The sequence below is a fragment of the Portunus trituberculatus genome, chromosome 3 (assembly GCF_017591435.1).
Source record: "Portunus trituberculatus isolate SZX2019 chromosome 3, ASM1759143v1, whole genome shotgun sequence".
Classification (NCBI taxonomy): Eukaryota; Metazoa; Arthropoda; class Malacostraca; order Decapoda; family Portunidae; genus Portunus; species Portunus trituberculatus.
In genome coordinates this window covers 9,722,755-9,750,254 of record NC_059257.1, presented here as the reverse complement: position 1 = coordinate 9,750,254, position 27,500 = coordinate 9,722,755, and the positions used below count along the sequence as shown (strand labels likewise).

At 48.2% G+C, this 27,500-nt stretch overlaps 5 protein-coding genes and 1 non-coding gene across 8 annotated transcripts in view; 3 read left to right on the top strand and 3 right to left on the bottom strand.

Annotated features, from left to right (window-relative positions):
• Positions 1–4,132, top strand: part of LOC123509837 (proton-associated sugar transporter A-like) — a 25,293-nt gene extending 21,161 nt beyond the window's left edge. The window contains exons 14-16 of the mRNA XM_045264416.1: positions 553–727; positions 2,055–2,132; positions 3,486–4,132. Coding sequence (XP_045120351.1) covers positions 553–727; positions 2,055–2,132; positions 3,486–3,716 — 484 coding nt within the window. The 3' untranslated portion in view covers positions 3,717–4,132. The remainder of the gene's footprint in view (positions 1–552; positions 728–2,054; positions 2,133–3,485) is intronic.
• Positions 1,074–1,147, bottom strand: Trnag-ccc. Its single transcript has one exon. It is a non-coding gene; the product is annotated as a tRNA-Gly (tRNA).
• Positions 4,133–5,139: 1,007 nt separating the features above from the next.
• LOC123508529 lies at positions 5,140–7,973 on the top strand. Its single transcript, XM_045262268.1, has 3 exons — positions 5,140–5,310; positions 5,381–5,514; positions 5,678–7,973. The coding sequence occupies exons 1-3, from the start codon at positions 5,298–5,300 to the stop codon at positions 6,206–6,208; spliced, it is 678 nt and encodes a 225-aa protein (XP_045118203.1). The 5' UTR covers positions 5,140–5,297; the 3' UTR covers positions 6,209–7,973.
• Positions 7,974–11,807: 3,834 nt separating this feature from the next.
• The window catches only part of LOC123508516, a 201,799-nt gene continuing 186,106 nt past the window's right edge, over positions 11,808–27,500 (top strand). For both annotated transcript variants that reach the window (XR_006675954.1, XM_045262254.1), the window contains exon 1: positions 11,808–12,196. The gene's annotated coding sequence lies outside the window, so the exon portion shown is untranslated. The remainder of the gene's footprint in view (positions 12,197–27,500) is intronic.
• Positions 18,935–27,500, bottom strand: part of LOC123508540 (myelin transcription factor 1-like) — an 18,831-nt gene continuing 10,265 nt past the window's right edge. Inside the window, exons 7-13 of one of the 2 annotated variants that reach the window (XM_045262280.1) lie at positions 27,315–27,500; positions 25,777–25,899; positions 24,857–25,105; positions 23,975–24,037; positions 23,302–23,582; positions 22,567–22,700; positions 18,935–20,824 (exon numbers count right to left, since the gene is read on the bottom strand). The exon at positions 27,315–27,500 is cut by the window's right edge and continues 25 nt beyond it. In XM_045262280.1, coding sequence (XP_045118215.1) covers positions 20,552–20,824; positions 22,567–22,700; positions 23,302–23,582; positions 23,975–24,037; positions 24,857–25,105; positions 25,777–25,899; positions 27,315–27,500 — 1,309 coding nt within the window. In that variant the 3' untranslated portion in view covers positions 18,935–20,551. The remainder of the gene's footprint in view (positions 20,825–22,566; positions 22,701–23,301; positions 23,583–23,974; positions 24,038–24,856; positions 25,106–25,776; positions 25,900–27,314) is intronic. The other variant, XM_045262287.1, reaches the window with a different exon arrangement.
• Positions 18,954–20,410, bottom strand: LOC123509833 (basic proline-rich protein-like). The gene is made up of 4 exons (XM_045264401.1): positions 20,274–20,410; positions 20,017–20,102; positions 19,342–19,742; positions 18,954–19,157 (listed from the first exon to the last, which is right to left on the bottom strand). The coding sequence occupies exons 1-4, from the start codon at positions 20,408–20,410 to the stop codon at positions 18,954–18,956; spliced, it is 828 nt and encodes a 275-aa protein (XP_045120336.1).

Genomic DNA, 27,500 nt, shown 5'->3' with positions numbered 1-27,500 from the left:
TCTCTGACGAGACAGCCAGACGTTACCCTACGGAACGAGCTCAGAGCTCATTATTTCCGATCTTCGGATAGGCCTGAGACCAGGCACACACCACACACTGGGACAACAAGGTCACAACTCCTCGATTTACATCCCGTACCTACTCACTGCTAGGTGAACAGCACCTACACGTGTAGTCAAAGGAGACACACCCAAATATCTCCACCCGGCTGGGGAATCGAACCCCGGTCCTCTGGCTTGTGAAGCCAGCGCTCTAACCACTGAGCTACCGGGCCGTGTGTGTGTGTGTCCTTTACTGAGGTGGAGAGAGAAAGAGGATAGGGTAGTGAAAGACTGGGAATGTGTGTGTGTGTGTGTGTGTGTGTCAGAGAGAGAGAAAGACAGACTTTTTATTTTTCTAGTTTGTTTCCTTTTTTTAATTTTTTTTTTCAGCTTTTGTAATTTTTTTTTGTCTTGTCTTTTCTTCTCTCGTGTGTGTGTGTGTGTGTGTGTGTGTGTGTGTGTGTGTGTGTGTGTGTGTGTGTGTGTAGTAACCCCCCCCATACATTACAGAGCAAAGCCAGTGTATGTGTATGGTCAGCTGGTGTACAGTGTAGGGATGGTGTTCATGGCAGCCTTGAGACACCCAGCAGCCGTTATCATCTTCTCTTGCTGCGCTGGGGTGATGTACTCCACGCTATTCACTATGCCATACCTGCTGGTGGCCCACTATCACGAGTCAGGCATGGTGAGTGATGGTGAAGGTAGTGTGTGTGTGTAAGAGAAAGGGAGAGAGAGAGAGAGAGAGAGAGAGAGAGAGAGAGAGAGAGAGAGAGAGAGAGAGAGAGAGTGGATGGTGAAAGGTTTTGTGTGTGTTTCACTGTTTGATCTGGTGCAGTCTCTGACGAGACAGCCAGACGTTACCCTACGGAGCGAGCTCAGAGCTCATTATTTCCGATCTTGGGATAGGCCTGAGACCAGGCACACACCACACACCGGGACAACAAGGTCACAGGTCCTCGATTCACATCCTGTACCTACTCACTGCTAGGTGAACAGGGGCTACACGTGAAAGGAGACACACCCAAATATCTCCACCCGGCCAGGGAATCGAACCCCGGTCCTCTGGCTTGGGAAGCCAGCACTCTAACCATTGAGCTACTGGGTGTGTGTGTAATTCACCACCACGGTCGCCTGCTGGTCACCCAGCCAGTCTTCCCCATTACGGAGCGTGCTTCCTTATTCACTATCTAGAATGAAAAAATAATAATAACAATAAAAATAGTAACATTTGTATAGATAAGTGTGATATTTGCCTTGCTTCCTAACCATTGGCTTCACTTAATTGCTTTTTCCTGTTAAGTAATAAAATTTTGACCAGCGTAAAGTAGATAAATAAAATAACTCATAATCTCAAGTATCTTCTATTTCCTTCATTATTCCTTCTATTTCATATTTTCCTTTGTTATCAATTTATCCTTCTGTTATCTTCTATTTATCCTTTTCCTCTCCTTCTAATCCTGTCCTTTATCTTCATTTCTCTTCCCTTCTTTTCCTTTCTCCCTTCTTCTTTTTCCTTTCTATTCCATTCTGTTATTGGTTTTCTCTTCCTGTTCATCTATTCTTTCAGTCCTATCCATTCTCTCTCTTTTCTCTTTCTCATTCTCTCTCTTCTTTTCCTCTCCTTCTTCTCTTCTCTTTCCTTATCTATTCCATCCTGTTGTCATTATTATCTCCTTCCTGTTTATCTATTCTTTCAGTCCAATCCATTCTCTCTCTCTCTCTCTCTCTCTCTCTCTCTCTCTCTCTCTCTCTCTCTCTCTCTCTCTCTCTCTCTCTCTCTCTCTCTCTCTCTCTCTCTCTCTCTCTCTGTTCATCTGTCTCCTTGTTTCATCTTTATTTAAATCTATCTATCTATCTATCTCTGTCTCCTCTTCTTGTGCCTATCTCCCTCTTCTCTACCATGCCCCTTGCCTCTGTATCTACCCCTGTACCTACCCCTGCCTCAACCCCTGTCCCATACCCCTGCCCCTGTAATTGCCAGCCCCCTGTAGCTAAGTTTGTATTACCCATAGATCAAGTGTGAGGATTTATGGTTGGTGTCTAAAGCTCGCCAACTTCTGTCCTCCTGTCTTGGCACCAGTGACGCTAAGGTGAGAGGGAGAGAGAGAGAGAAAGAGGGAGTGCTTTTGATGTGTTTTGTCAGTGTGTTTCTTATGTGTGTGTGTTTGTGTGGTTTGTGTTGATGTGTTATGCATGTTGAACTGTTGCTCATGAAAAACCCCAATAATTTTCAATACTGCCTGTTAAACTGTCACTGAAATCACAAAAACACCCTTGAAAATTCCAATAACTTCCACTGCTGCCTGTTAAACTATCATCTAGACCCTTGGAAACCCCAATAACTTTCACTGCTGCCTGTCAAACTATCACTGGACCCTTAAAAACCCCACTGCCTGTCAAACTATCACTGGAACCTTGAAAACTACAATAACTTCCACTGCTGCCTGTCAAACTATCACTGGACCCTTGAAAACTCCAATAACTTCCACTGCTGCCTGTCAAACTATCACTGGAACCTTGAAAACCCCAATAACTTCCACTGCTGCTTGTCAAACTATCACTGGACCCTTGAAAACTCCAATAACTTCCACTGCTGCCTGTCAAACTATCACTGGACCTTGAAAACTCCAATAACTTCCACTGCTGCCTGTCAAACTATCACTGGATCCTTGAAAACCCCTATGACTTCCACTGCTGCCTGTCAAACTATCACTGGACCCTTGAAAGCCCCCAATAACTTCCAGCAGAATGATAAGAACACCCTTGAAAACCACAATGACTTCCCCTTTAGCGTGTCAAAGATGCAGTGTCCTTACTAAACTGTCCTTTGAATTATATAGTAAGCATTCTTGAAAACCCCAACAACTTCCATTAGAACCAAGACAATATAAAATGGTAAGGAAAATTTATGAAGCTTCTTTGTCTTCACTTGCACATTACTCCTTAGAATCACATTTAACCAGCTTATTAACCCCTTCAGTACTGGAAAGCATTTTTATCATGAATTTTTTGGTGCGATTAGACCGATTTATTGACATTAGGGAGGGTCTATGGAGGTCAGAAAATTAATGGCAACAGTCTTTTCTTTTTATAAACAAATCTTAATGTAAAAATATGTCCCATTACTGAAGGGGTTAAAATAGTGAAGACTAGCCGTTAATCTTCTGGCCTTCATGGACCTTTCCTAATGTCACTAAGATGGTCTAATCATACCCAAAACTCATGGTAAAAATGTGTCCCAGTACTGAAGGGATTAAATTAATCTTCTGACCTTCATAGATCCTTCCTAATGCCAATAAAATGGTTTAATGGTACTGAAAATATTAAAAAGCACTCCGGCCTTCTCTAGTCTTCAAATCCTTCACAAACACACACATTAGAATCAAGAAAAAAAAAAAAAAAAATATATATATATATATATTCACACTTCCTTCTTTCCGCAGTTCATGGCCACTGATGGGGACTGGGCAGGACCGGAGCAGCAGGTGAGGGGGCTGGGGACTGATGTGGCTATTGTCTCCTCCATGGTGTTCCTCGCTCAGTTCATCCTGTCCTCCTGTATGGGGTCTATTGTCGCTGCTGTCGGCTCCACCACTGCTGTTGTGTGTGCCGCGAGTCTTCTGGCGGCTTGTGGCTCTCTTACCGCTACCAAAGTCACCTATCTGGACCTCTGAAGTGTGTGTGTGTGTGTGTGTGTGTGTTCTCTGTCCATGTACATTCAGTAATGTGTAGAACTTAAAATTGTATTAGCCAGGCAACAAGACATCATTGTACAAGTATTTCCACTGTTACTGCTTCTACACTTAACCTCTTCAGTACTGGGACATGTTTTTACCATGATTTTGAGGCATGACTAGACCATTATTGACATTAGGAAGGGTCTATGGAGGTCAGAAGATTGATGGCTAGAGTCTTCACTATTTTAAACCACACAAGTTCCACAAGCTGTATAAAATGAAATAGTAGGCAGAATGAATATGAAAATGTGTCAGTGCTGAAGAAAGTAAGCACATAAAATAATCAACCTTGAATTCTTTGTTGATGAAAAGCAAAGGGAAAATCTTAAACTCAAATTTATTTCTTGCTGATTTGTGGTGTTTGTTGACCTAGCTGGTACTTTTACTCTTAACTTGTCTTGGTGTGTACCTGTGCTTGTGTGTACCTGTGCTTGTGTGCACCTGTGCTTGTGTGCACCTGTGTTTGTGTGTACCTGTGCTTGTGTGTACCTGTGTTATGCTACCAATGTTCCAGTCACAAGTAGGAAGCTGTGTAACTCCTTTTATCCACACTTATTGCTGTGGGTGTGGGTGTGGGTGTGTGAAGAGAGATTTCCCAAACAAAAGATGTATGAGTGAAGGAGAAATCAGTATGGGGAAAGAGAGATTCACACACACACACACACACACACACACACACACACACACACACACACACACACACACACACACACACACACACCTGTAACAACTGCATTATGTGTATTTACCTAATTGTAACATACTGGGAAAAGAGCTATGCTCGTACTGTCCCGTCTCCATATCTACTAATGTCCAGCTTTTTCTTAAAATCATGAATATTCCTTGCGTTGACCACTTCCACGTCTAAACTATTCCATGCTTCCACCCTTCTATGAGGGAAGCTATATTTTTTCACATCTCTCCTATAAGTGGCCATTTTTAGTTTTTTCCCATGCCCTCTCGACATTCTTTCATTCCACATACACAGATCTTCCCTATCCATTTTTCCATGCCAATCATCACTCTGTATATTGCTATCAGGTCTCCCCTTTCTCTTCTGTTTTCCAGGGTCGGAAGTTGCATTCTGTTCAGTCTGTCTTCATAAGTCAAATCTCTTAAGTCAGGCACCATTTTTGTTGCAGCCCTCTGTACTTTCTCTAGTTTCCTTATGTGTTTCTTTAAGTTCGGAGCCCACTGTATTGTTGCATATTCAAGCCTTGGTCTTATCATTGCAGTAATTATTTTCTTCATCATTTCTTCATCTAAATATACGAACGCCACTCTTATGTTCCTCAATAAGTTCAATACTTCTCCAATTATTTTGTTTATATGTCTCTCTGGCGATAGGTCATTGGTAATTGTCACCCCAAGGTCTTTTTCTTCATGACTGGTTTTTGTCTTCATTTCCTATCTTGTACATACTCCTGATTCTTCTTTCACTCTTGCGTGTGTGTGTTAGAAGTGATATTGAAGAGAAAAAAAGTTCACAAACTTTATCCGAGTTCTGTGGTGTTAACTATGACTGTTGATAGTGGTAGCGCTGTGTACCGTGTCAGACAGTGGCTGGTGGGGGCGCTGTGTACCGTGTCAGACAGTGGCTGGTGGTAGCGCTGTGTACCGTGTCAGACAGTGGCTGGTGGGGGCGCTGTGTACCGTGTCAGACAGTGGCTGGTGGGGGCGCTGTGTACCGTGTCAGACAGTGGCTGGTGGGGGCGCTGTGTACCGTGTCAGACAGGCTGGTGGGGGCGCTATGTACCGTGTCAGACAGTGGCTGGTGGTAGCGCTGTGTACCATGTCAGACAGTGGCTGGTGGGGGCGCTGTGTACCGTGTCAGACAGTGGCTGGTGGGGGCGCTGTGTACCGTGTCAGACAGTGGCTGGTGGGGGCGCTGTGGACAGTGGCTGGTGGGGGCGCTGTGTACCGTGTCAGACAGTGGCTGGTGGCGGCACTGTATACCGTGTCAGACAGTGGCTGGTGGTGGCGCTGTGTACCGTGTCAGACAGTGGCTGGTGGGGGCACTGTGTACCGTGTCAGACAGTGGCTGGTGGTGGTGCTGTGTACCGTGTCAGACAGTGGCTGGTGGCGGCACTGTATACCGTGTCAGACAGTGGCTGGTGGTGGCGCTGTGTACCGTGTCAGACAGTGGCTGGTGGGGGCGCTGTGTACCGTGTCAGACAGTGGCTGGTGGCGGCACTGTGTACCGTGTCAGACAGTGGCTGGTGGTGGCGCTGTGTACCATGTCAGACAGTGGCTGGTGGCGGCACTGTGTACAGTGTCAGACAGTGGCTGGTGGCGGCGCTGTGTACCGTGGCTGGTGGTGGCGCTGTGTACCGTGTCAGACAGTGGCTGGTGGCGGCACTGTGTACCGTGTCAGACAGTGGCTGGTGGTGGCGCTGTGTACCACGTCTGGTCTTAGTGAGTGGCAGTAATTAAGATGGACCGGGATCCGGGGACATAAATAACTCGCGCACTCTTTGTTGTTGCTGGGCACTCTGGACCGGGATCCGGGGACATAAATAACTCGCGCACTCTTTGTTGTTGCTGGGCACTCTGGACCGGGATCCGGGGACATAAATAACTCGCGCACTCTTTGTTGTTGCTGCGCACTCTGTTGTTGCTTTTTTTTATTCATACTTAACTCACTCCTTGTTTTTTCCTTTTCCACTTAGCTTTTACTTTTTCACTTTTTTTGCTGTAAGAGGTGACATGACAACTGATGCTACCAAATCACTCAGATTGTTCAATTTTTCATGTAATAGAGGAAAAGCTGGGAAAGGACAACATAAAAACACCCTTTTATAAACCAGTCCCCCTTCTGTTAATCATGTCCACTAACTACTAGATGTGTTTCAAAACTGTGAAGAATTACTGCCACACACTGTAGGAAAGGTTCAGCCCACTACACCCGCTCTCCCTCCTTGCTGATACAGGAGTGGCTTGAAATCATACAGTAATAAATTTTCCATAGGCGTTTATTAAAAGGCCACAGGATTGTAAGGGTTAACAGGAAGCATAATTGTGTGTGTGTTGTATGGCTGTTTAGTGTCATGATGTATTTTAGGCAGGAAAAATAGTTTGTTTGTGTTGTCAGCTTTGGTCTGTCTGTCTCTGTTGGTGCACTCAGAAACTTAAACATACAAAGATAAAATGTTAAAAAGCTAATGAAATGTAGAGAGAGAGAGAGCTAATGAAATGTAGAGAGAATATTTTGAGAGGCTGTGGGCTGAGAGAGAGAGAGTGTGTGTGTGTGTGAATATTTTGTGAGAGACTATGGTGGAGTGATTAAGAATGAGTATTTTATTCATTCTTAGAGAGGCTGTGGGCTGAGAGAGAGTGTGTGTGTGTGTGAATATTTTATGAGAGGCTGTGGGGGAGTGACTTTGGGGTTCGGTAACATACTGTAGGGCTGAGAGAGAGAGAGAGAGATTGTATGTGTATTTCTATTTTGTGTGGCTGTGGGGAAGTGACTGATGGGTTTGTGAGGCTGTGGGGAAGTGACTGAGGGTTTGTCAACATACTGTCTGGCTGAGAGAGAGAATATGAATATGCAAGTGTGTGTGTATTATTTTGTGAGAGACTGGGGTTCGTCAACATATTGTGGGGCTGAGAGAGAGAAGGAATATGTAAGAGTGTGTGTATTTATATTTTGTGAGAGGCTGTGGGGTTCGTCAACATACTGTGGGGCTGAGAGAGAGAATTTTGTGTGCAGTTAAGTAAATTAAAAAATTAAATCTGGGAAAATGAATGAATACAAAAATGAAAGAGGAAGATACACATACACAAAAAAACATACAAATACTTTAAGGCATGAAAAACAGATGAAAAGTGTGTGTGTAGTAAATGTGTGTTAATTAATAACAGGAGAAATAATCAATAACTAGTAAAGTTGTATTGTTGAGTTGTTGTGGCTTCTCTCTCTTGGATGGAGGATTGAGACATGCTGTGAAAGACTTGGCTGGCTGGCTGAATGCCCTTTTGGTCTGAAACACTTCGATGACATTCTTGGTCTGAAACACTTTGCTGGTCAGTTTTCCCTCCCTTCCATGGGTATGACAAGGAGTTTCTGTGTGAGAGAGAGTGAGTGAGTTTGAGAATGTTCTTTGTAATGTACAGATCAGATGTCTTCCTGTGTGTGTGTGGTCAAAGTTTATTGCTGTTAGCAAATACATAGAATTCTATCACTTCAGCAACAGTCTGTCAAGCCGTAGCTCCCTAACAGACAGAACATCAATGTTTATGATATTCATATACACACACTTACCCACATACATACATAATCACATACTATATACACACACACACATACATACATACCCGTACATGTGTACATACTTTTATACACGTATATACACGTACCTACATGTACATGTAAATGGCAACAATAGGGGTGTGTGTGTGTCAGTCAATCAGGTATATATACATAGCATACAAAGGTAAGGAGGTAAGTAATGTTTGTGTATAAATGAATAGAACAAAAGAAGTGTGTAAATTTTGAGAAGCAACAATAAACTCTAGTCCTAAAGTAAGTGTGTGCGTTTGTGTGCGTTTTTTTTTTTTCACTGATCTGCTGCAGTCTCTGACGAGACAGCCTGACGTTACCCTACGGAACGAGCTCAGAGCTCATTATTTCCGATCTTCGGATAGGCCTGAGACCAGGCACACACCACACACCGGGACAAGAAGGTCACAACTCCTCGATTTACATCCCGTACCTACTCACTGCTAGGTGAACAGTGAACAGCACCTACACGTGAAAGGAGACACACCTAAATATCTCTACCCGGCCGGGGAATCGAACCCCGGTCCTCTGGCTTGTGAAGCCAGCGCTCTAACCACTGAGCTTCCGGGCCGTGTGTGTGTGTGTGTGTGTGTGTGTGTGTGTGTGTGTGTGTGTGTGTGTGTGTGTGTGTGTGTGTGGAGAACAAACACTAGGATAGCACATTGACAACTACAACATTCTAACTAGTAACTATAAACAGGCTTGTGAATTGTACAACTAGTTATAGACACGAGTTTGTGAGTGTACCAGTGTGTAGTATGTAAGCCTGGTTACTACTACTACTATTACTGCTACTCCTAAGCCCACCATGTATTGCAGTCAGTGTGTGTAATAAAAGTAAGACAAAAGATTACTACTGTTTTATGATTAATTTCCCTCCAAAGCTGTAAATGAGAGAGAGAGAGAGTGAGTTTTCCGGTAAGTAATCAAACCCATCTTGTCACGCAATCCTAAACCTGTTTCTCAACTTTCTTTGAAATGACAACGTGGTGGTGGTGGTTTGATAGTGATGCTGCAATAACTAATACCTACTACTACTACCACCACTACTACTACTACTAACTACCACCACCACCACAACTACTACTACTATTACTATTACTACTAACCACCACCACCACTGCTGCTGCTTCTAAACTCATAATTCTTCATAAACGTGACACATGTACTCCCTCAGGCTACCTCACACAGCACGCGATGTGGGAGGGTGGGTGGGAGGTCGAGGGTCACAGATGGCGCAAAGGTGAGTTGGGGCAGATGGTGAGAGAGGGAATAGTTTGTGTGTAGGTTAATCCTTTCAATACTAAGACACGTTTTATATTAATTTTGGTAACTATTTGGTGATTTTATAAGGCTTCAGAAACAATGTGGGGGATTAAAATAGTGAAGCCTGTGGCCATTAATCTTCTGACCTTCATACCCATGCAAATGTCAATAAAATGGTCTAATGGTATACAAATCTCAGGGTAAAAATGCGTCCCCAGTACTGAAGGGGTTAAACACGCAGTAACAGTGTGAGGGACACACTTTCTAGCGAACACTGAGCTGGGGCCAATACAGCAGCAGCAGCAGCAGCAGCAGCAGGGTGGAGCATCGCCCTTGATCCCTGACCCTGCCGTGCTCCACCCTCTCCCAGAACAGGGAGACCCACAGGCTTGTCTAGTGGCCCTCAACAAGCACTACTACTACTACTACTACTACTACCACCACCACCACCACCACCATCGATCACTACTACTACTACTAATAATAATAATACTACCACCACCACTACTACTACTACTACTACTACTACTATTATTATTACTACTACTACTACTACTACTACTACTACTACTAGTACAACTACTATTAATATTACCATCACCACCACCACTACTACTACTTACTATACCACTGCCGCTACCACTATTATTAAACTACTAGATACCAGTTGAAGGCTCTCTCTCTCTCTCTCTCTCTCTCTCTCTCTCTCTCTCTCGATTTTTGCTTCCTGTTACTGTGTGTGTGTGTGTGTATGTGTCGGCGGAGTGTGCGGCTGGGTGTCAGTGCGGGGTTAGTGGGTGGGTGGTTGGCTTGCTTGAGGGTGAGTGAGTGTGTGACTGGGGTGGGTGGGGGGGATGGTAAGTGGTGGTTGGCTTGCATGGAGGGAGTGAGTGGGTGGGTGGGAGGGGTGGGTGTGCGGCGTAGTGGCAACGTGTAGTATTGAGACAAAGACAGACAGACAGACAGACACTCTTAACGAGCCACAATGAATAATATACTCAAATTTTTTCTTTCATCTCACCAGTTCCCTTTTATTCATTTTCTTTGTTTCTATTTTTTGTTTCATTACGATCAATGCTTGGTGTTTCTCTCTCTCTCTCTCTCTCTCTGACAGACTGGTTTTCATTCCACCACCACCACCACTTCATTTGAGCCATAAAGTAGTGTGTGTGTGTGTGTGTGTAATTCACTGTTTGATCTGGTGCAGTCTCTGACGAGACAGCCAGACGTTACCCTACGGAACGAGCTCAGAGCTCATTATTTCCGATCTTCGGATAGGCCTGAGACCAGGCACACACCACACACCGGGACAACAAGGTCACAACTCCTCGATTTACATCCCGTACCTACTCACTGCTAGGTGAACAGTGAACAGCACCTACACGTCAAAGGAGACACACCCAAATATCTCCACCCGGCCGGGGAATCGAACCCCGGTCCTCTGGCTTGTGAAGCCAGCGCTCTAACCACTGAACTACCGGGCGTGTGAGTGTGTGTGTGTCAGCAGTCTTTTGAGTACTCGGCAGGTTAGTATGTGATAAGTAAAACTAACACGTGTCAAGAGGTGATGAAATAATGGAGGAGCACACACGCATACACACACACACACACACACATACACACACGTTTTCTATTCGAGGAACTACACACATGATTCCTTCCTTCCTTTTCCTTCTCGTCCTTGTCATTCTTCTAATTCTCCTAATCTACAATGGACGTGTGTGTGTGTGTGTGTGTGTCTTTTCGCGCCACATACTCTATCATTTCATCACCTCTCACACGTGTATCCTAATTAACACTTTCTCACTTGTCAAGTACGTAAAAAGGTTGTTGACTGACACACAAACACACACACACACACAGAGACAGAGACACAGACACAGACATACACGGCGCGCGAGAATAAATGCAAGAATAAAGAGGAGGAGGAGGAGGGGGGGATTGAGCAAAACGTTTAACATAAAAAGAAGAAAGAATAACAATGAAGATATATATATATATATATATATATATATATATATATATATATATATATATATATATATATATATATATATATATATATCTCTCTCTCTCTCTCTCTCTCCAAAACGTTCCTCCATTAAAAAATAATGTAACCCAGAATAAGAGTAGGAGGAGGAGGAGGAGGACACAGATGCAAGAGAGAGAGAGAGAGAGAGGAGGAGGAGGGTAAGGACGTGGGGTGAGAAAGAGGAGGAGGAGGAGGAGGAGGAGGAGGAGGAGGAGGAGGAGAGAGAGAGAGAGATTGAGGAGAGGAGGAGGAGGAGGAGGAGGAGGAGAGAGATTGAGGAGGAGGCGAGGAGAGAGAGAGAGAGAGAGAGAGAGAGAGAGAGAGAGAGAGAGAGAGAGAGAGAGAGAGAGGAGGAGGGGTAGGAAGGGAGTAAACACGAGAGGGAGAGGGAGGAAGGGGAGGAGCACGATGACAAGGAAGAGTAGGAAAACTTATCACACACACACACACACACACAGAGGCAGTCAGTCAGTCAGCAGATGTAGCGGCGGTAAGTCATGCAGTTCCCAATGCATGACTTACGCACGCGCGGGGAGACAGGCCGGCTAAAATGCACTGTGATTTTGTCCTTCGTCGTGACTGGCCTGGCTTTCACTCTGCTTGGCTACGCTATCGGCCGCTCCCACAACCTTCAGAGCGGGAGAAAATGTGACACGTGCGTAAATACATACCCTTGGAGCAGTGAGAATGGTAACGTTTCATCAAACCCTAGTTCTCCTACGCCTCCCTCTCGGATTGATACGACACGAGAAACTAGCAGTGGGAGTGGTAACGTTTCATCAACCCCTCCTCGTCCTCGGCCTCCTCCTCTTTGGAATGAGACGGTACAAGCATTAATTGGTGAGTATTGCTGTTGTTATTAGTGTTATCATTATTACTGTTGTTATTATTGCTATTGTTGTTATTTCTGTGGCTTTTGTGGTTTTCAAGGGAGTGTTGTGAAATGACGCTGGTTTGTTAAGATTGTTTACAGTTCTAACGAAAGATTACGTAACAAGATTTCTACGTAGGTAACCACATCAGTACCAGGACACGTTTCCATATCCATTTGTGGTAGTTGTCGTGAAACAGGGGTAGCATGGAGACACCTGAGTCCATTGGAAAGTGTATTTACGGTAGCACAATACACAACAAGTGTAAACCGAGCGAAACAAGAGGCAGGAGGCGTAGCGTGTCAGCCTCAGGGCGGCGGCGAGCGAGGACTGAGGGGAAGGACGTGACGTCAGACAGAAAGGGAGTATGGGAAAAACAAAGGACATGCTAACATACATTCTGGAGACAATTTTGGTGATTTGATACAGCTTCAGAAACTTATGTGGGGGATTAAAATAGTGAAGACCGTGGCCATTAATCTTCTGACCTCCATAGACCCTTCCTAATGTCAATAAAATGGTGTAATGGTATACAAATCTCAAGGTAAAAATGTGTCCCAGTACTGAAGAGATTAAAATAGTGAAGACTGTGGCCATTAATCCTCTGACCTCCATAGAGAGTTGCTAATGTCAACAAAATGGCCTAATGGTATACAAATCTCAAGGTAAAAATGTGCCCCAGTACTGAAGTGAATAAAATAGTGAAGACTGTGGCCATTAATCTTCTGACTTCCATAGACCCTTCCTAATGTCAATAAAATGGTCTATTGGTACACAAATCTCAAGGTAAAAATGTGTTCCAGTACTGAAGGGGTAAACGGTAAACACACTGGCAGACCCGGCTGTAGTGAAGGTTATGGTAAGAAAGCACAGTAGATCAATATATAAGCATTATAATCTAGTCCCGCTGGTTTCTAAGGATGTTTTCAAGTGACAAGTGACTCTTGAAGAAAACGGACTAGTAATTTCTGTGGCCTTGGTTTAACCCCTTCAGTGCCATGATGTGTTTCCATATTCACTTTGGTGACTATTTGGTGATTCTATACAGCGTCAGAATAGTGAAGACTGTGGCTATTAATCTTCTAACCTCCACAGACCTTTCCTAATGTCAATAAAATGGCCTAATGGTACACAAATCAAGGTAAAAATGTGTCTCAGTACTGGAGAGAGAGAGAGAGAGAGAGAGAGAGAGAGAGAGAGAGAGCAAAGTGTTTAAGAACAGGCCGTAGCTGCAGACACAAGCTCAACAAACAAACACACGAACAACCCGCCAGTCATGAGTGGTAATCTGTTCATCGGTAAAAGGAAGACCGCGAAACGTTTTGAGAATTCAGGCCAATCTGTGTGTGTGTGTGTGTGTGTGTGTGTGTGTGTGTGTGTGTGTGTGTGTGTGTGTGTGTGTGTCGCCTCGCCTTTCATTCGTTTGTAATATTTTCCGTTTTAATTTTCTCCGGCATTTCCTTCCTTCATTCTATAGTTTCCTTTGACCTTTCTCTTTTTTCTCTTCTTTGCTTTCTTCCTTTCATTTTCTTTCTCTTCCTCTCTTGTCTTTATCTTCTCTCATGTTCCTCTTTATCTTACTTCTACTGCACCTTCCTTCTCTCTCTCTCTCTCTCTCTCTCTCTCTCTCTCTCTCTCTCTCTCTGGGCTGTAAGGATAAGTAAGCTTTCACACCAGCTTATCTGACCCACTCGTCTTCCTCTCCCTCTCTCAGTTAGGTTAGGTAAGCTTTCACTACACTCATTTGCCTAGTTTCCTTCTCCCCTCAGTTACGTTAAGTTACGTTGGTTTTCCCTTCAGCATTCCAGCCTCCCCTCCCCACACCCAGTTTCCTTTCCCTCTCTCTCCGTTAAGTTATTTTTCATTCCTATATTTTGATTTATCCAGTCTCCTTTTCACTCTCAGTTACGTTAACTAGGTTGGTTTTCCCTCCAGCCTTGTAACTCTGCCAGTCTCCTTTCTCTCTCAATTAGGCTAGATTAGTTGTCCCTCCAATATTCTAACCTTCTCACCCCTCCTCCCTTTCCCTCTCTCAGCTAGATCAGATTAGCTTTCACTCTAGCCTTCTGACCTTCCCATCCTCCTCTCCCTCCCTGTTATGTTAGGTTAGACCAGTTTTTCCTTCAGCCTTCTAACCTTCCCATCCTCCTCTCCCTTTTTCAGCTCCTTCCAGCTCTCTAACCCCCGTCATCTGGTCTCTCCCTTCACAGAACTGGGATGCCGGCCAGTGCAAACCAAAGTACCGCTGAAGGACATCCTGAATAAAACCGATTCGCGCTGGGACTTCCTATTTAATAAGCACGTGGCTGTCTCTCGCTGCTGTGACTTCGTGGCCTACTGCGGGGACCCGTTTGGCGTGGTGGAGGGCACGTGTGAGGTGAAAGACAGTGTTACGAAGGAGTTTTTCTTCCCTAACATCACCGGCGGGGAAGATGTGAAGGTGGAGGTTGAGGTGCATCTGGAGTGCGAATGCGTGTCCTAAGTAATGTGAATGGCTCTGCTCTCTCGCTTTCTGTCTCTGTCTGCCTCTCTCGGTTTCTGTTTCTCTGTCTTTGTCTATCTCTCTCTGTCTATCTGTCTATATTTCCCTTTTTTTTCTTTTCTATATTTCTCTTTCTCCCTCCCTTTCCCTTACCTCATCTCTCTCCTTCCCCCGCCCCTCTCTTTCCCTCTCTCCCTTTCCCCTCCCTCTCTCTCTTCCTTCCTCTCTTTCTCTGATCGCGGCAATTTTCCAAGCAGCAAGACGCATATAGATAGATGAGCGAGTGATCTCTTAACTCCTGTTTTCTCAGCCGCGCTCCGTCTGTGCACGTGGAGTATTGCCACTCAGCTCACGCAGAGGCTGGAGAAATTAACCTTCCTAACAAATAATGACGCTTTTAGAGTAAATATACAAGTATTTTTATACTGAAACTAACGGAGGAAAGAGTGAAAAAAGGAGTATATTCTGTATCCTATTTAATTTAACCATGTAAACGTATTTTTATGTTGAGATTGACGTGGGAGAAGCTGGAAAAAAGACTGTATTCTGTACCCTGTTGAATGATGACGCTTTTGGAGTGAATATAAGCCAGCACTCAAGTGGGCCTTTTTTATATCTTTTTTTTCTTTTTTGCCCTTGGCTGGTTCTCTTCTCTACGTAAAAAAAAATGTAAACGTATTTTTTATGTTCAAATTGACGTGGGAGAAGGTGAAAAAATGTCCTGTATTCTGTATCCTAACAAACAGTGACGAGATTGGAGTGAATATAACAAGAAAAGGTGGTGTTTACTCAAACTGACGTGGGTAAAGGTGAGAAAAGCTTGTATTCTGTATCCTATTAAATAATGACGCGACTGGAGTGACTGTAACCATGTAAAGGTGTCATTTTTTGTTCAAACTGACGTGCCAAAGGGTACAAAAAAGATAGTAACGTGACTGGAGTGACTGTAACCATGGAAATGTGTCATTTTTTGGTTCAGAGACTTACCAAAGTGTGTTAAAATAAGGCCAGTATTCTGTATTTATCTCTCACCATGTCTAGAGCCACAGACGACTAGCCGGGACCTCACCAGTGCTTCCCCCCCCCCTTCACAACGTAGAAATCTTGTTAACTTATTGCCAAAACCGTGAAAAAATACCCTTAACCCCTTCAGTGCTGGGACACATTTTTACCTTTTGGGCACAATTATACCATTGTATTGACATTGGGAAGGCTCTATGGAGGTCACAAGATTAATGGCCACAATCTTCACTATTCTAATTCCCACATGAGTTTCTGAAGCTGTATAAAATCACCAAATAGTCACCAGAATGAATATGAAAACGCGTCCTGGTACTGAAGGGGTTAACCTGCCGCCAAAACCGTAGGAAAATAAGCTTAATGGTTCCTAATGTGGAGGTTCGACTAGAGCCAGACGTTACCCTACGGAATGAGCTCAGAGCTCATTATTTCCGATCTTCGGATAGGCCTGAGACCAGGCACACACCACACACCGGGACAACAAGGTCACAACTCCTCGATTTACATCCCGTACCTACTCACTGCTAGGTGAACAGCACCTACACGTGAAAGGAGACACACCCAAATATCTCCACCCGGCCGGGGAATCGAACCACGGTCCTCTGGCTTGTGAAGCCAGCGCTCAAACCACTGAGCTACTGTGTGTGTGTGTGTGTGTGTGTGTGTGTGTGTGTGTGTGTGTGTGTGTGTGTGTGTGTGTGTGTGTGTGTGTCTATCTATCTATCTATACTCTTCTCAATGCCTCTCAACTCGTGTGTAAGATTTGTAAAGGCCAGAAGCAAGTGGGGAGGTACCAGGGTTAGAGATGCTGTGGTGATTCAAGAATGTGAAAAGAAACAGTGACTCAGACCAAAATAAGGTTATTGGTATTAATGTGACTAGTCTGTGTGTGTGTGTGTGTGTGTGTGTGTGTGTGTGTGTGTGTGTGTGGCAATGATGGTGATAAACAGTGAAGATAATAATGATAAGGCTGACAATGACGACTCTTAATGATAATGATGATAATGAAGGCGTGTAATGTATGATATTGGAGATAACTTATGTATATATGTATGGGTAATAGTGAATAATGGTGCACAAATAATAATGATGATGGTGATGTTAGCTGTATATATTGTCTAATCGATCTTGTACAAATAATGAAATGAAGTAGAAGTGAATGAAGCTTTATGGAAAACTATTTTAATATATACCGTTTTGTAATATTCATCTTTTTCATTTCTACCTGAGATTGTTAATTAATAAGGTGAGGTAAGGTGAGATACAGTGAGATGAGGTAAGGTAAGGTAAGGTTAGGGAAGGCAAGACAAGGTACGGTAAGATTAGGATAGGATAGGCTAGGTAAGGTAAGGTAAGGATAGGATAGGATAGGATAGGATAGGATAGGATAGGATAGGTAAAGTAAGGTACAGGAAGATAAAGTTTGTCTAGTGAAAGTAAGGTGCATTTAGATAAGGCAAGGTAACAAAAGGTACATTAAGGTAAGATAAGAAGATTAAAAGCTGGATAAGGTCAGGTAAGGTGTGAAGATAAGTGTGTGCTTCATTGCCTTGAGTGAATGACCTGCTGTACCTTTGCGAGGGACAAAATAAGGAAGATGACAAAGGTAAAAGGAACAGCAGCTGACATTTTGCCTCAACCAGACTGTTTGCAATAAGGATCAGAATTCAGACTATTGAGACACCATTTGTTTGCCATTAGTGGGTCCCCACACACACACACACACACACACACACACACATACAATTTATCTCACCCATCTGTGTGTGTGTGTGTGTGTGTGTGTGTGTGTGTGTGTGTGTGTGTGTGTCGGTCCGCCCTGTGAAGTAAATATTTATGTCAACTTAAGTCACGCCATATGTTGCCTGCACACACACACACACACACACACACACACACACACACACACACACGCACACGCACACGCACACTTCTTGGTCATGATGAGGTTATATTTTGGCTGTGATGGTGATGGTCGTGGTGATGATGATGATGATGATGATGATGATGATGATGATGATGGTGATGATGATGATGGTGATGAGAAGGTGGTGGTGGTCTGAAAAACAAAAACAAAACAAAAAAGAAACAAAGGAACAACTTACGCTAATATTTCCCTCATTTTCTTCCTTATCTTGTCCACTTCCTTCCTTCTTTCCTTCCTTCCTTCCTTTACTTTCTATTTTGTTTTTTTCTTCTTCCACCTTCATTCAATTCCTTGTGACTCCTTTCTTCTTCTTCTTCTTCTTTCTTCTTCTTCTTCCTCGTCTTCCTCTCTTCCCTCACCACTGCAAATACGACTAGTAAATGACACGCCTAAATGATACAACTCTTTTCAATGGATGATAAACTGTATTCAAGACTTTATATTTGACACACACACACACACACACACACACACACACACACACACACACACACACCATCAGTTTACTTACCAGTTTCAATGAAGGAGGTGGAGAAAGGAGGAGGAGGAGGAGGAGGAGGAGATGATGCTAGTCCTCCTCTTTCTCTCCTCACATCCTCCTCCTCCTCCTCCTCCTCCTCTTCTTTCTCCTCGTTGTGGATGCTACTTGTAATATAATTGTTTGTTGTGTTAAGCACCACCACCACCACCAGCACCACCACCACCACCACTACTGCCACTACTACTACTACTACTACTACTACTACTACTACTACTACTACTACTACTTTTACCACTACTACAATGATACTATTGTTCCATCCATCCTTTACTTGGCAACACTCTATCACTACTGCTGCTGCCGCCACTACCATCACTACTATACTACTCCCTCACCTGGAGCCAGCAGGACGGTGAGGGGTTGGGAGGGGTGAGGGTTTGGGAGGGGAGAGGGGTGAGGGGTGAGGGGTTGGGAGAGGTGAGGGATTAGGAGAGGTGAGGGGTGAGGGATTGGAAGGGATGAGGGGTGAGGGGTTGGGAGAGGTGAGGGGTGAGGGGTTGGGAGAGATGAGAGGTTGGGAGAGGTGAGGGTGAGGGATGGGAGGGTGAGGGGTTGGGAGGGGTGAGGGGAGGGGTTGGGAGGGTAAGGGGTTGGGAGAGGTGAGGGATGAGGGGTAAGGGGTTGGGAGGGTGTGAGGTAAGGGGTTGGGAGGGGTGAGGGGTGAGGGGTGAGGGGAAGGAGGAATGAGGGGAAGGGAGGTGTGAGGGGTGAGGGGTGAGGTTGAGTGAGACAGACGTTAGTTTCAAAATGACAGTTTAATACACAGAGTGATAAGGAACATTTATACAAAAAATAGGGGGAGGCGGAGCACGCCTGGCAGCCCCGCCCCCCCCGCGTTGACCCAGTGACAACACAACAATGGGAGGGGGAGGAGGGGGCTGGGGAGGCTCAGGAGGGGGCTGGGGCTGGGGCTGTCGGGTGTGGGGTGGAGGGGCAGGGGGAATATAACGCTTGACACCCTAAGGAACACAACAGGACATGATAACGTCGAAAGTAACCGGTAGAAACAGTCTGCTGCTGCTGCTGCTGCTGCTGGCGGCGGTGACGGCGGTGGCGGCCGGACGCGTGCACAGTCACGATGCCAGCGGCGCCGCACTCCTGGTGGGGCGTGGGGTTGTGGGGCGCACCCTACAGCACTACTACGGTGTGTGGCGTCTTCCGCCCACTGTCCGGCTCATCGCCACCTGCCACCACCACTGGTGCGCCCCGCCCCTGTGCTGGCCGCGCCGCCACGCCGTGCCGCGCCAGGCAGCCCAGCTCACGGTGGCGGCGGTGGCGGCAGCGAGGCTCCCCGCGGCCCGGCTCGGGGACCCTCCATGCCTGAGTCCCGTCAGTGTTGAGCGGCGCCGCGCCGCCATTACCAAAACTGTCACTTGGTGACCCACTACAAAAATACAACGAGGAGAGGCCGCGCCCCCGCCACCTGTGCCCTGTCGCTAGGAGGGGAGGGGTGGGCCAAAACACGGCAGGGAGGCAGGCGGGCGCCGCCTGGCCTGCTCTGTAGCGGCGGGGCGCGGGCGTTGCTGCCGGCAGGGTGGCGGCGGCTGATGGAAGGGAGGGATGTGGAGAGCGTGGCGTCCTGGGGCCACCATGGCTGTGTGTGTATGTGTGTGTGTGTGTATACTTTTGATTGTCCGGCAGCAGCTGGCCGCCGCGCCTCGCCGCCACACGCGCCACATGCTTCATGCGCCATGCGCCACATGTGCGCGCCGCCACGTACGTACGTACGTACAGACACACGCACACTCCCACACTACCTTGAAGGTTTAGCCTAAAAATCTATGATGTCAATACAGTATATATAAAACAGTAACACACCGAGGGATTTACGTCCAGGGCGCCGCGGCGAGGCCTGCGGGGCCCGGACGGCGGCCGGGGCGGGGCGAGGCGGGGCGGGGCGGGGCCTCGGGAAACACGGAGCAGAGACACGGGGAAGCTGCTACACTACGCCTTGCCGCGCCCCGTCCCGGCCTGGGGCCTGTCATGGGGCGGGTCACTATGTACAGTCATCGCAGAGGTTAAAGCTCGTGGTGGGGGCGGGGCGGGGCGGGGCGGAGCGGGGCGGCGCCCGTCACCTGCTGCTGCCCAGCGCCGCGTTGTTGCTGGGGTTCACGTACCCGTGGCCGCCGGGGGCGGCTCCGCCTGCGCCGCCGCCGCCGCTGCCGGCCATGGCCCCGCCACCCATGCCGGCCATGGCCATGCTGTTGGCCATGCTGGTGCTAACGGGCGGCACGCCGAAGAAGGGCGTGGTGAAGGAGGTCGGGAAGTAGGAGTGGGTAGGCGGGACGGTAGCCGCCGCCGCCGCCGCCACGGCTGGGGGCGCCGACCCCGCCCCGGCGTACCCCTAGTCATGTCAGATGGGCGTGGGCGGCACCGTGAAGTCGTGCAGGGCGGAGCGCACGCTGTCGTAGAGCGGGCGGTTGTCGTCGCAGTAGTTGTCGGCACACAAGGAGTGGATCTTGGAGAGGTACGAGTCGAAGTTGTCGTGGCTCAGCCGCTCGTTGGGGGGCGCCGCGCCGCCGCCGCCGGGCAGCTTCACGTGCTCCAGCAGCGACATCACGTTGTTGCGCAGCGACTCGTAGTACTCAGTCAGCTGCGCGCCGCGCTCACCAGCGCCAGCCGCCTCCTGCGGGAACACCACGGTTTGTGTGGGGGGAGGGAGGGCACGCGTTAGTGTTGGAGGGAATGGCCTGAATGGCGCCTGCCCCTCACGCTGCTCTGTCCCCACCGGTGTGGCAAGCCACCCACTGTCACTACCTGCCTACTCGCTCACCACAACTACCTCCACCACCACTACTCTACCTCCACCACCACTACATACACCCTTAGGCCGCAACACCCACATCACTCACTCTTACACTTACTTGCTGGTCCTTGCTTGGCTTATCCTTGGTAATCCTGACCACACACACACACACACACACACACACACACGGGGAGCACGGGGAACACGCACGGCAGCTGAGGATGCACTGGAGCCTCCCTCACCCATCTCTGTATCGTGACTCCTGCCTCGAACACCCTTACTGATTCATGAACTCTTCTCTCTCTCTCTCTCTCTCTCTCTCTCTCTCTCTCTCTCTCTCTCTCTCTCTCTCTCTGTGACTAACCATCATTGGCAATACAAAGGACAAACTCTTCCTGTCACTCTCCTTTCTTGTCTACATTTCCCCCACTCATCACTCTCCTTCCCTCCCTCTCTGCTCTAGGCTGAGTCATACACTAAGAAACTATGTACAGTAACTTCCATCCAACTTCGGGCGCCACATTCCCCACGCCACATTTCCCACGTCACATTTCCTACACCACATTTCCTATACCACATTCCCCACACCACATTTCCCACACCACAGCAACACCACATTTCCCACACCACAGCTACACCACATTTCCTACGCCACAGCTACACCACATTTCCCACACCACAGCTACACCACATTTCCCACACCACAGCTACACCACATTTCCTGCGCCACAGCTACACCACATTTCCCACACCACAGCTACACCACATTTCCCACACCACAGCTACACCACATTTCCTATGCAACAGCTACACCACATTTCCTTTACCACATTTCCCACACCACAGCTACACCACATTTTTTATATACGCCACACTTTCTACGGGACACCAACAAATTCATCAGTTTCTGCAGTGACACACTATTTCATACAGGGACACATCAGACATGAACCTCCACACACTAGGTGAAGGAAACAAGCTGGCCACTAACCTCTTCAGTACTGGGACACATTTTTACCTTATTTGTGTAGGATTAGACCATTTTATTGACATCAGGAAGGCTCTATGGAGGTCAGAGGATTAATGGCCACAGTCTCCACTATTCTAACCCTTCACATGAGTTTCTGAAGTTGTATGAAATCACCAAATAGTCACCAGAATAAATAGGGAAACGCATCATGGTACTGAAGGGGTTGTTAAGGCTCATTCAGTCTAATAAAATAATATGTTAGCTCAATTCTCCTCCTCTCACATCAAAGATACGCTTGGGTGGTGATATGGGCCCTAATATGCCCACCACTAGAAATAAAATTGCCTGCGCCACTAATGCGTGGAGGCTGAACACCGCTTCCCTTACTCTTAAAGTAGACCTACAGGCGCTATGGGCCTTATCATTAGAAAAAAAAAAAACTTAAGATTAGTAACAACATAACAAGGTCCACTCAGTCTTCCATTCCTCCACTCCTCCACTCAGTCTTCCACTCCTCCACTCACTCTTCCACCCCTCCATTAAGTCTTCCACTCATTCTTCCATTTACTCTTCCACTCCTCCACTAACTCTTCCACTCCTTCCACCCCTCCACTCAGTCTTCCACTCTTCCACTCAGCGTTCCAGTCCTCACCTTCTGTTCCACTTTGAGCGCCGCCTCCATAGAAGAGACGTCATGGCGCAATTTGGTCACGTGAGATTCCATAGAACCGTTCTCTTTCTGCAGTTCCGATATCTCTGAGGCCAAGCCAGTGGGGTCCTCGCCTTCTGCAGGAGAGGAACCGGCTTAGTGTGTGTGTGTGTGTGTGTGTGTGTGTGTGTGTGTGTGTGTGTGTGTGTGTGTGTGTGTGTGTGTGTGTGTGTGTGTGTGTGTGTGATGCAATAAACACAACTTCTACTAACTACAATCTACACACACACACACACACACAAACACACACATCGCCTATATGGTAATGACAGTTAACGAGGTGGGTGGGTGAGTGGGTGGGTTGCGGGGGGTGAATCTTCAACCCACTCTGTTACCTTCACGCGATTGTCGGGTTTGGTGTGTGTGTGTGTGTGTGTGTGTGTGTGTGTTCACAATATTGCTTTCTTAATTCTCATCAACTTCGTAATAAGCTCTCTCTCTCTCTCTCTCTCTCTCTCTCTCTGTGTGTGTGTGTGTGTGTGTGTGTGTGTGTGTGTGTGTGTGTGTGTGTGTGTCGGGGTAAACACAGGGGGTGGGGATCCCGTGGGGGAAGTTGTGACAAGTGAGGTCCAGGGTGACATGGGGGGGGGTGACAGGTATAGGCAGACAGGTAGACATGCAGACAGACGGACAGATAGACGGACAGACAGACAGACAGACAGACAGGTAGGGACGCACCTGTCTTGAAGGCCAGGGACGAGTCATCCATCCTGAGCTTCTTGGCTGGGGGGGGCTGGAGGGGGTGGAGGAGTGGGCGGGCGAAGAGGGAGTGGGCAGCCGTGGGTGGGCCAGTGGGGCCGCCCGTGGAGTAGGACGCCGCCAGGAGAGGAGGTCGAGGTTCCCCCATGGCCGCGAGACCAGTGGAGACCCCCATGGTGACGCCCATCCCCAGCCCCGCCCCCCCGCCCCCCTCAAGGGAGCGCATCTTGTTGCGGTTGGCGATGGGACACCCGGAGGCACTGCGGAACGGACACCGGGGCAAGTTAGGTCGGCGGCGGCGGCGGCGGCGGCGGCGGCGCCTCGCAGCTTAATTATGAGCAGTGGAACTATGTAGTATTTGTCAGGGTGGCATGCAGTATGTCCGACACAGGGACTAGCATGTAGTAGTACAGTGCTACAAGTGGGATCCAGTGGGTCAACTCCACTTGAGGTCAGCGTCTGGGCCTGGCGACACGCGCCGCCTCGTCGGGCGCCGGCCGGCAGAAGGAGGTGACAGCTGAAGGCAGCTTTGGCAAGGTGATGCAGGCAGCTGTGCCGGGCCGGCGAGGACAGGCGCGTGGCAGGCAGACGGAGGGCGCGCGGAGGCCTCAAGTGGTGTTAGTTCTGGCTCCCACAAGCTCGGCCTTCTTACCTCCTGTGACTGAGAAACTTGCCCGTGGAGTGCCCCGACCCATCACATCCAGGGACTGGACAGCTATAAGGGCAGCACAATGCGGTCAGTGAGGTGAGGGGGAGGCGGGTCGCCGCGGCTCCCGCAACACTGCATGGCGACTACAGATCTAGCACGCTACTGGCTGGCATGAAAACCATCTTGACTTTTATGAGTTAAGGCAATATTTTGGCAAGACTGGTCTATCCTTGGATGACTGGGCGTCAGTAACACGGGCCTCCCATACACCAACTTGTGAGCGGCGGCGCACCGGCCCGCCGCTGGCAGCCAGGCTTGGACGGGCTCCACCCTCCGTCGCCGCCGCCGCCGCCAGCGCCCGGGACGCCGCGCGGACGCGAGAGGTGCAGGCGAGGCACGGCGCCGCGGGCACCTGGCGCGGCGGCGGCAACTCTTACGTTACTTTCGCGCTGCGCGGTGCGGTGGTGCACTGCTCGGGCAACGCGGGAACGCGGGTCCCGCAGCCTCTCTGTCGTCACTGAGGACTTGCTACGGCGGCGGCACCGCGGCGCGCCACGCCGGGGGAGGGACGGCGCGCCGCGGGTCCCCCGGCGGGCGGGCGCGGCGGGCCCGGGGCGGCACGGTCCAAGCCTCGTCACCAGGGAGGGAGGTCCGGCCTCAGAAGGCAGCTAACGAAAGCGGGTACAGAACACAGCGACACACACACACACAGACTACGAACCTGAAGTTTGCGATTGTGTAACTTTGGCACACAGGGCAAGGAAGGGTCTGAGTGTTGGCCGAGGCCTTGGTGAGTGAGCAAGCTGTGGCTGTGGCTGTGGCCCGAGTTGCACAACGCCACAGTCGTGGGTTGGGGGGGGAGGGGGAAACGGTAGCCATACTTACCGCAGCGGCTCGGAGTCCTGTGTGTCCTTGGGCTTGTGCTTGGGCTTGTTGGCGCGGGGGCAGCCAGACAGCGAGCGGTGGGACGAGTAGTTGCCGGTGACGTGCCCCGAGCCGTCGCATCCTGGCGTGGGGCACTTGAGTTCCTGCGTCTGGTGCTGGATTTGGGAGCGGTCGGCGCGGGGACACCCGGACAGGCTGCGTGGTGGGGCGAGGAGAGACTTGGCCAGGTGAGGGGCTTTTGGAGCGGGACTGTGAGCGACACGTGACGAGTGTCGGGGAAGAGAGGGACAGGTGACCCAGCCCGGCGAGGTGCGCCTGGCTGACTGACTGAATGACTGACTGGCGGGTGACTCATGGAGGGCACTGACTGACTCACTGACTGACTGACTAGCATGTGACAAATGGATGAGTGAGGCATGGAGACACACGTGGTGAGTGAGGTGGTGAGGGAGTGACAGAAGGCTGACTGACACAAGAGGGAGTGATGGTGAGTGTGGCGATGATGAGGGAGTGACGGCACCAGTAACATGACAAATGATCATTGCAATAGTAACAACAACAACAACAACAACAGTAACAATAACTCACTCACGCTCTCATTCATTCAATTACTGACTGACTGAATGAATGAATGAACAACAAGTACTGAAGTATTGGAAATCATTAAAGACTTACACAAAGGACATCAATACTCTCTCTCTCTCTCTCTCTCTCTCTCTCTCTCTCTCTCTCTCACACACACACACACACACACACACACACACACAAACCTATCCTCCCAAACACACCAACCCAATACCCTTTCACACACACACACACACACACACACACACTAACCACCTTCTCACACACACACACACACACACACACACACACTTCCCCCCGCCCTCGCCCCCCCAAGAAGGCAAGGCGTCACCAACCTCCGATGTGTGGCGTAGTTCCCTGTGACGTGCCCCATCCCGTCACAGCCTGGCGTGGGGCACTGAATCAGCTCCTTGCCGTCCCTTCTGCTACTGCTGCGGGAGTAAGCACGGACCCCGCTGCTGAGAGAGAAGGTCGGTGAGGGTGGCCGCGACGGGAGGGGGGGGAAGGGAAGGAGGGGCGAGGGGAGAGTAGGAGTGGTGGTGGTGGTGGCGGGTGATTGGGTGGTTAGGGAGAGAGAGAGAGAGAGAGAGAGAGAGAGAGAGAGAGAGAGAGAGAGAGAGAGAGAGAGAGAGAGAGAGAGAGAGAGAGAGAGAGACCTAACTCTACTAAGACATGTAGCTACAAAATATATATATTCTAAGTATATGATAATAGTATATAAAGTATAATATAAACACACACACACACACACACACACACACACGGGATGCACTCACTCAACTGAACCTGTGGCCAGTCTGTCACCTCCATCAACCACACTTACACCAATTTACAACCAAGCTACACAACAACCCAGGATACTGTCACTCCCTCACGCCCTCACCACCCACCCATCCACCCACCGACACAACGAGCAGTCAGTCACCACATCAAGCTAATCACTACACCACCTCCACCACAGACCCTTACAAGAGAAGCACCATTCCTACTCTTTTCAACGCCCTCACGCCCTCACCACCCACCACCACAAGCAGTCAGTCACCACACCACCTCCACCACAGATTCTTACAAGAGAAGCACCATTCATTTGTAATCTATTTGTAATAATCATTGTTACATAGACACCCAGATTCATGTCTTTATCTCCACCTTATGTATTTCCCTAAAGATTTAATTTCGCTCTTACTAGTTTCATTATTACAAAGGTTTTAATCCCTTCAGTACTGGAACGCATTTTTACCATGAGTTTGTGTGCGATTAGACCATTTCATTGACATTAGGAAGGGTCTATGGAGGTCAAAAGATTAATGGCCACAGTCTTCACTATTCTAATCCCTTCTGTACTGGGACGCATTTTTTACCTTGAGTTTTGGATATGATTAGACCATTTTATTGACATTAGGAAGGGTCTATGGAGGTCAGAGGATTAATGGCCACAGTCTTCACTATTTTAATCCCCCACTTGAGTTTCTGAAGCTGTATAAAATCACCAGATAGTCACCACAATGAATATGGAAACGCTTCATGGTGCTGAAGAGGTTAATGACCTTTACGAGACATCCTTCCTAACTCTAAGTGTTGGAGCTGCCAAGTTTGAAGTTTTGCATACATTCCAGAACTAATGAGCTTGACTGTGTGTTCTTATGTGTGTGTTTTGTGTTTATAAACCGTTAATTTCAAGACAACCCTTTCCTTTAGCTAAATCTGCAAGGAGACTGGCTGATAAGTAGGCCTTTTTTGAGATTTCTAAGCCAGTTTCCTCTCATATAAAAAAATATCATTATTATTAAACACACACACACACACACACACACACACACACACACACACACACACACACACACACACACAGAGCATGGGCGTTAGGGTCTACCTGTCCGGCATGGGCGTGGGCGGGGCCTGTGAGCGTGACGGAGACAGCTGATAGGGCGTGGTGCAGGCTGAGCTGGTCATGTAGTCCCCGCTCATGGTAGACCCGTAGCCCCCAGCTCCCATGTAGCCCCCCTGGTAGCCTTGGTAGCCCATGTAGCCAGGGTTGTAGGCGGTGGTGACGTCATAG

What these genes read in the sequence shown, in the direction of transcription:
- LOC123509833 (XM_045264401.1), bottom strand. Translation starts at nt 20,410, where the DNA reads ATGGCCAACAGCATGGCCATGGCCGGCATGGGTGGCGGGGCCATGGCC. An exon ending in CCCTGGACGTAAATCCCTCG is followed by an intron (nt 19,743 to 20,016) that starts GTGTGTTACTGT and finishes CCCTTCCATCAG; the next exon opens with CCGCCGCCACCCTGCCGGCA. An exon ending in GGCGGAAGACGCCACACACC is followed by an intron (nt 19,158 to 19,341) that starts GTAGTAGTGCTG and finishes TGTGTTCCTTAG; the next exon opens with GGTGTCAAGCGTTATATTCC.
- LOC123508529 (XM_045262268.1), top strand. An exon ending in CTGTGTACCGTGTCAGACAG is followed by an intron (nt 5,515 to 5,677) that starts GCTGGTGGGGGC and finishes CGCTGTGGACAG; the next exon opens with TGGCTGGTGGGGGCGCTGTG.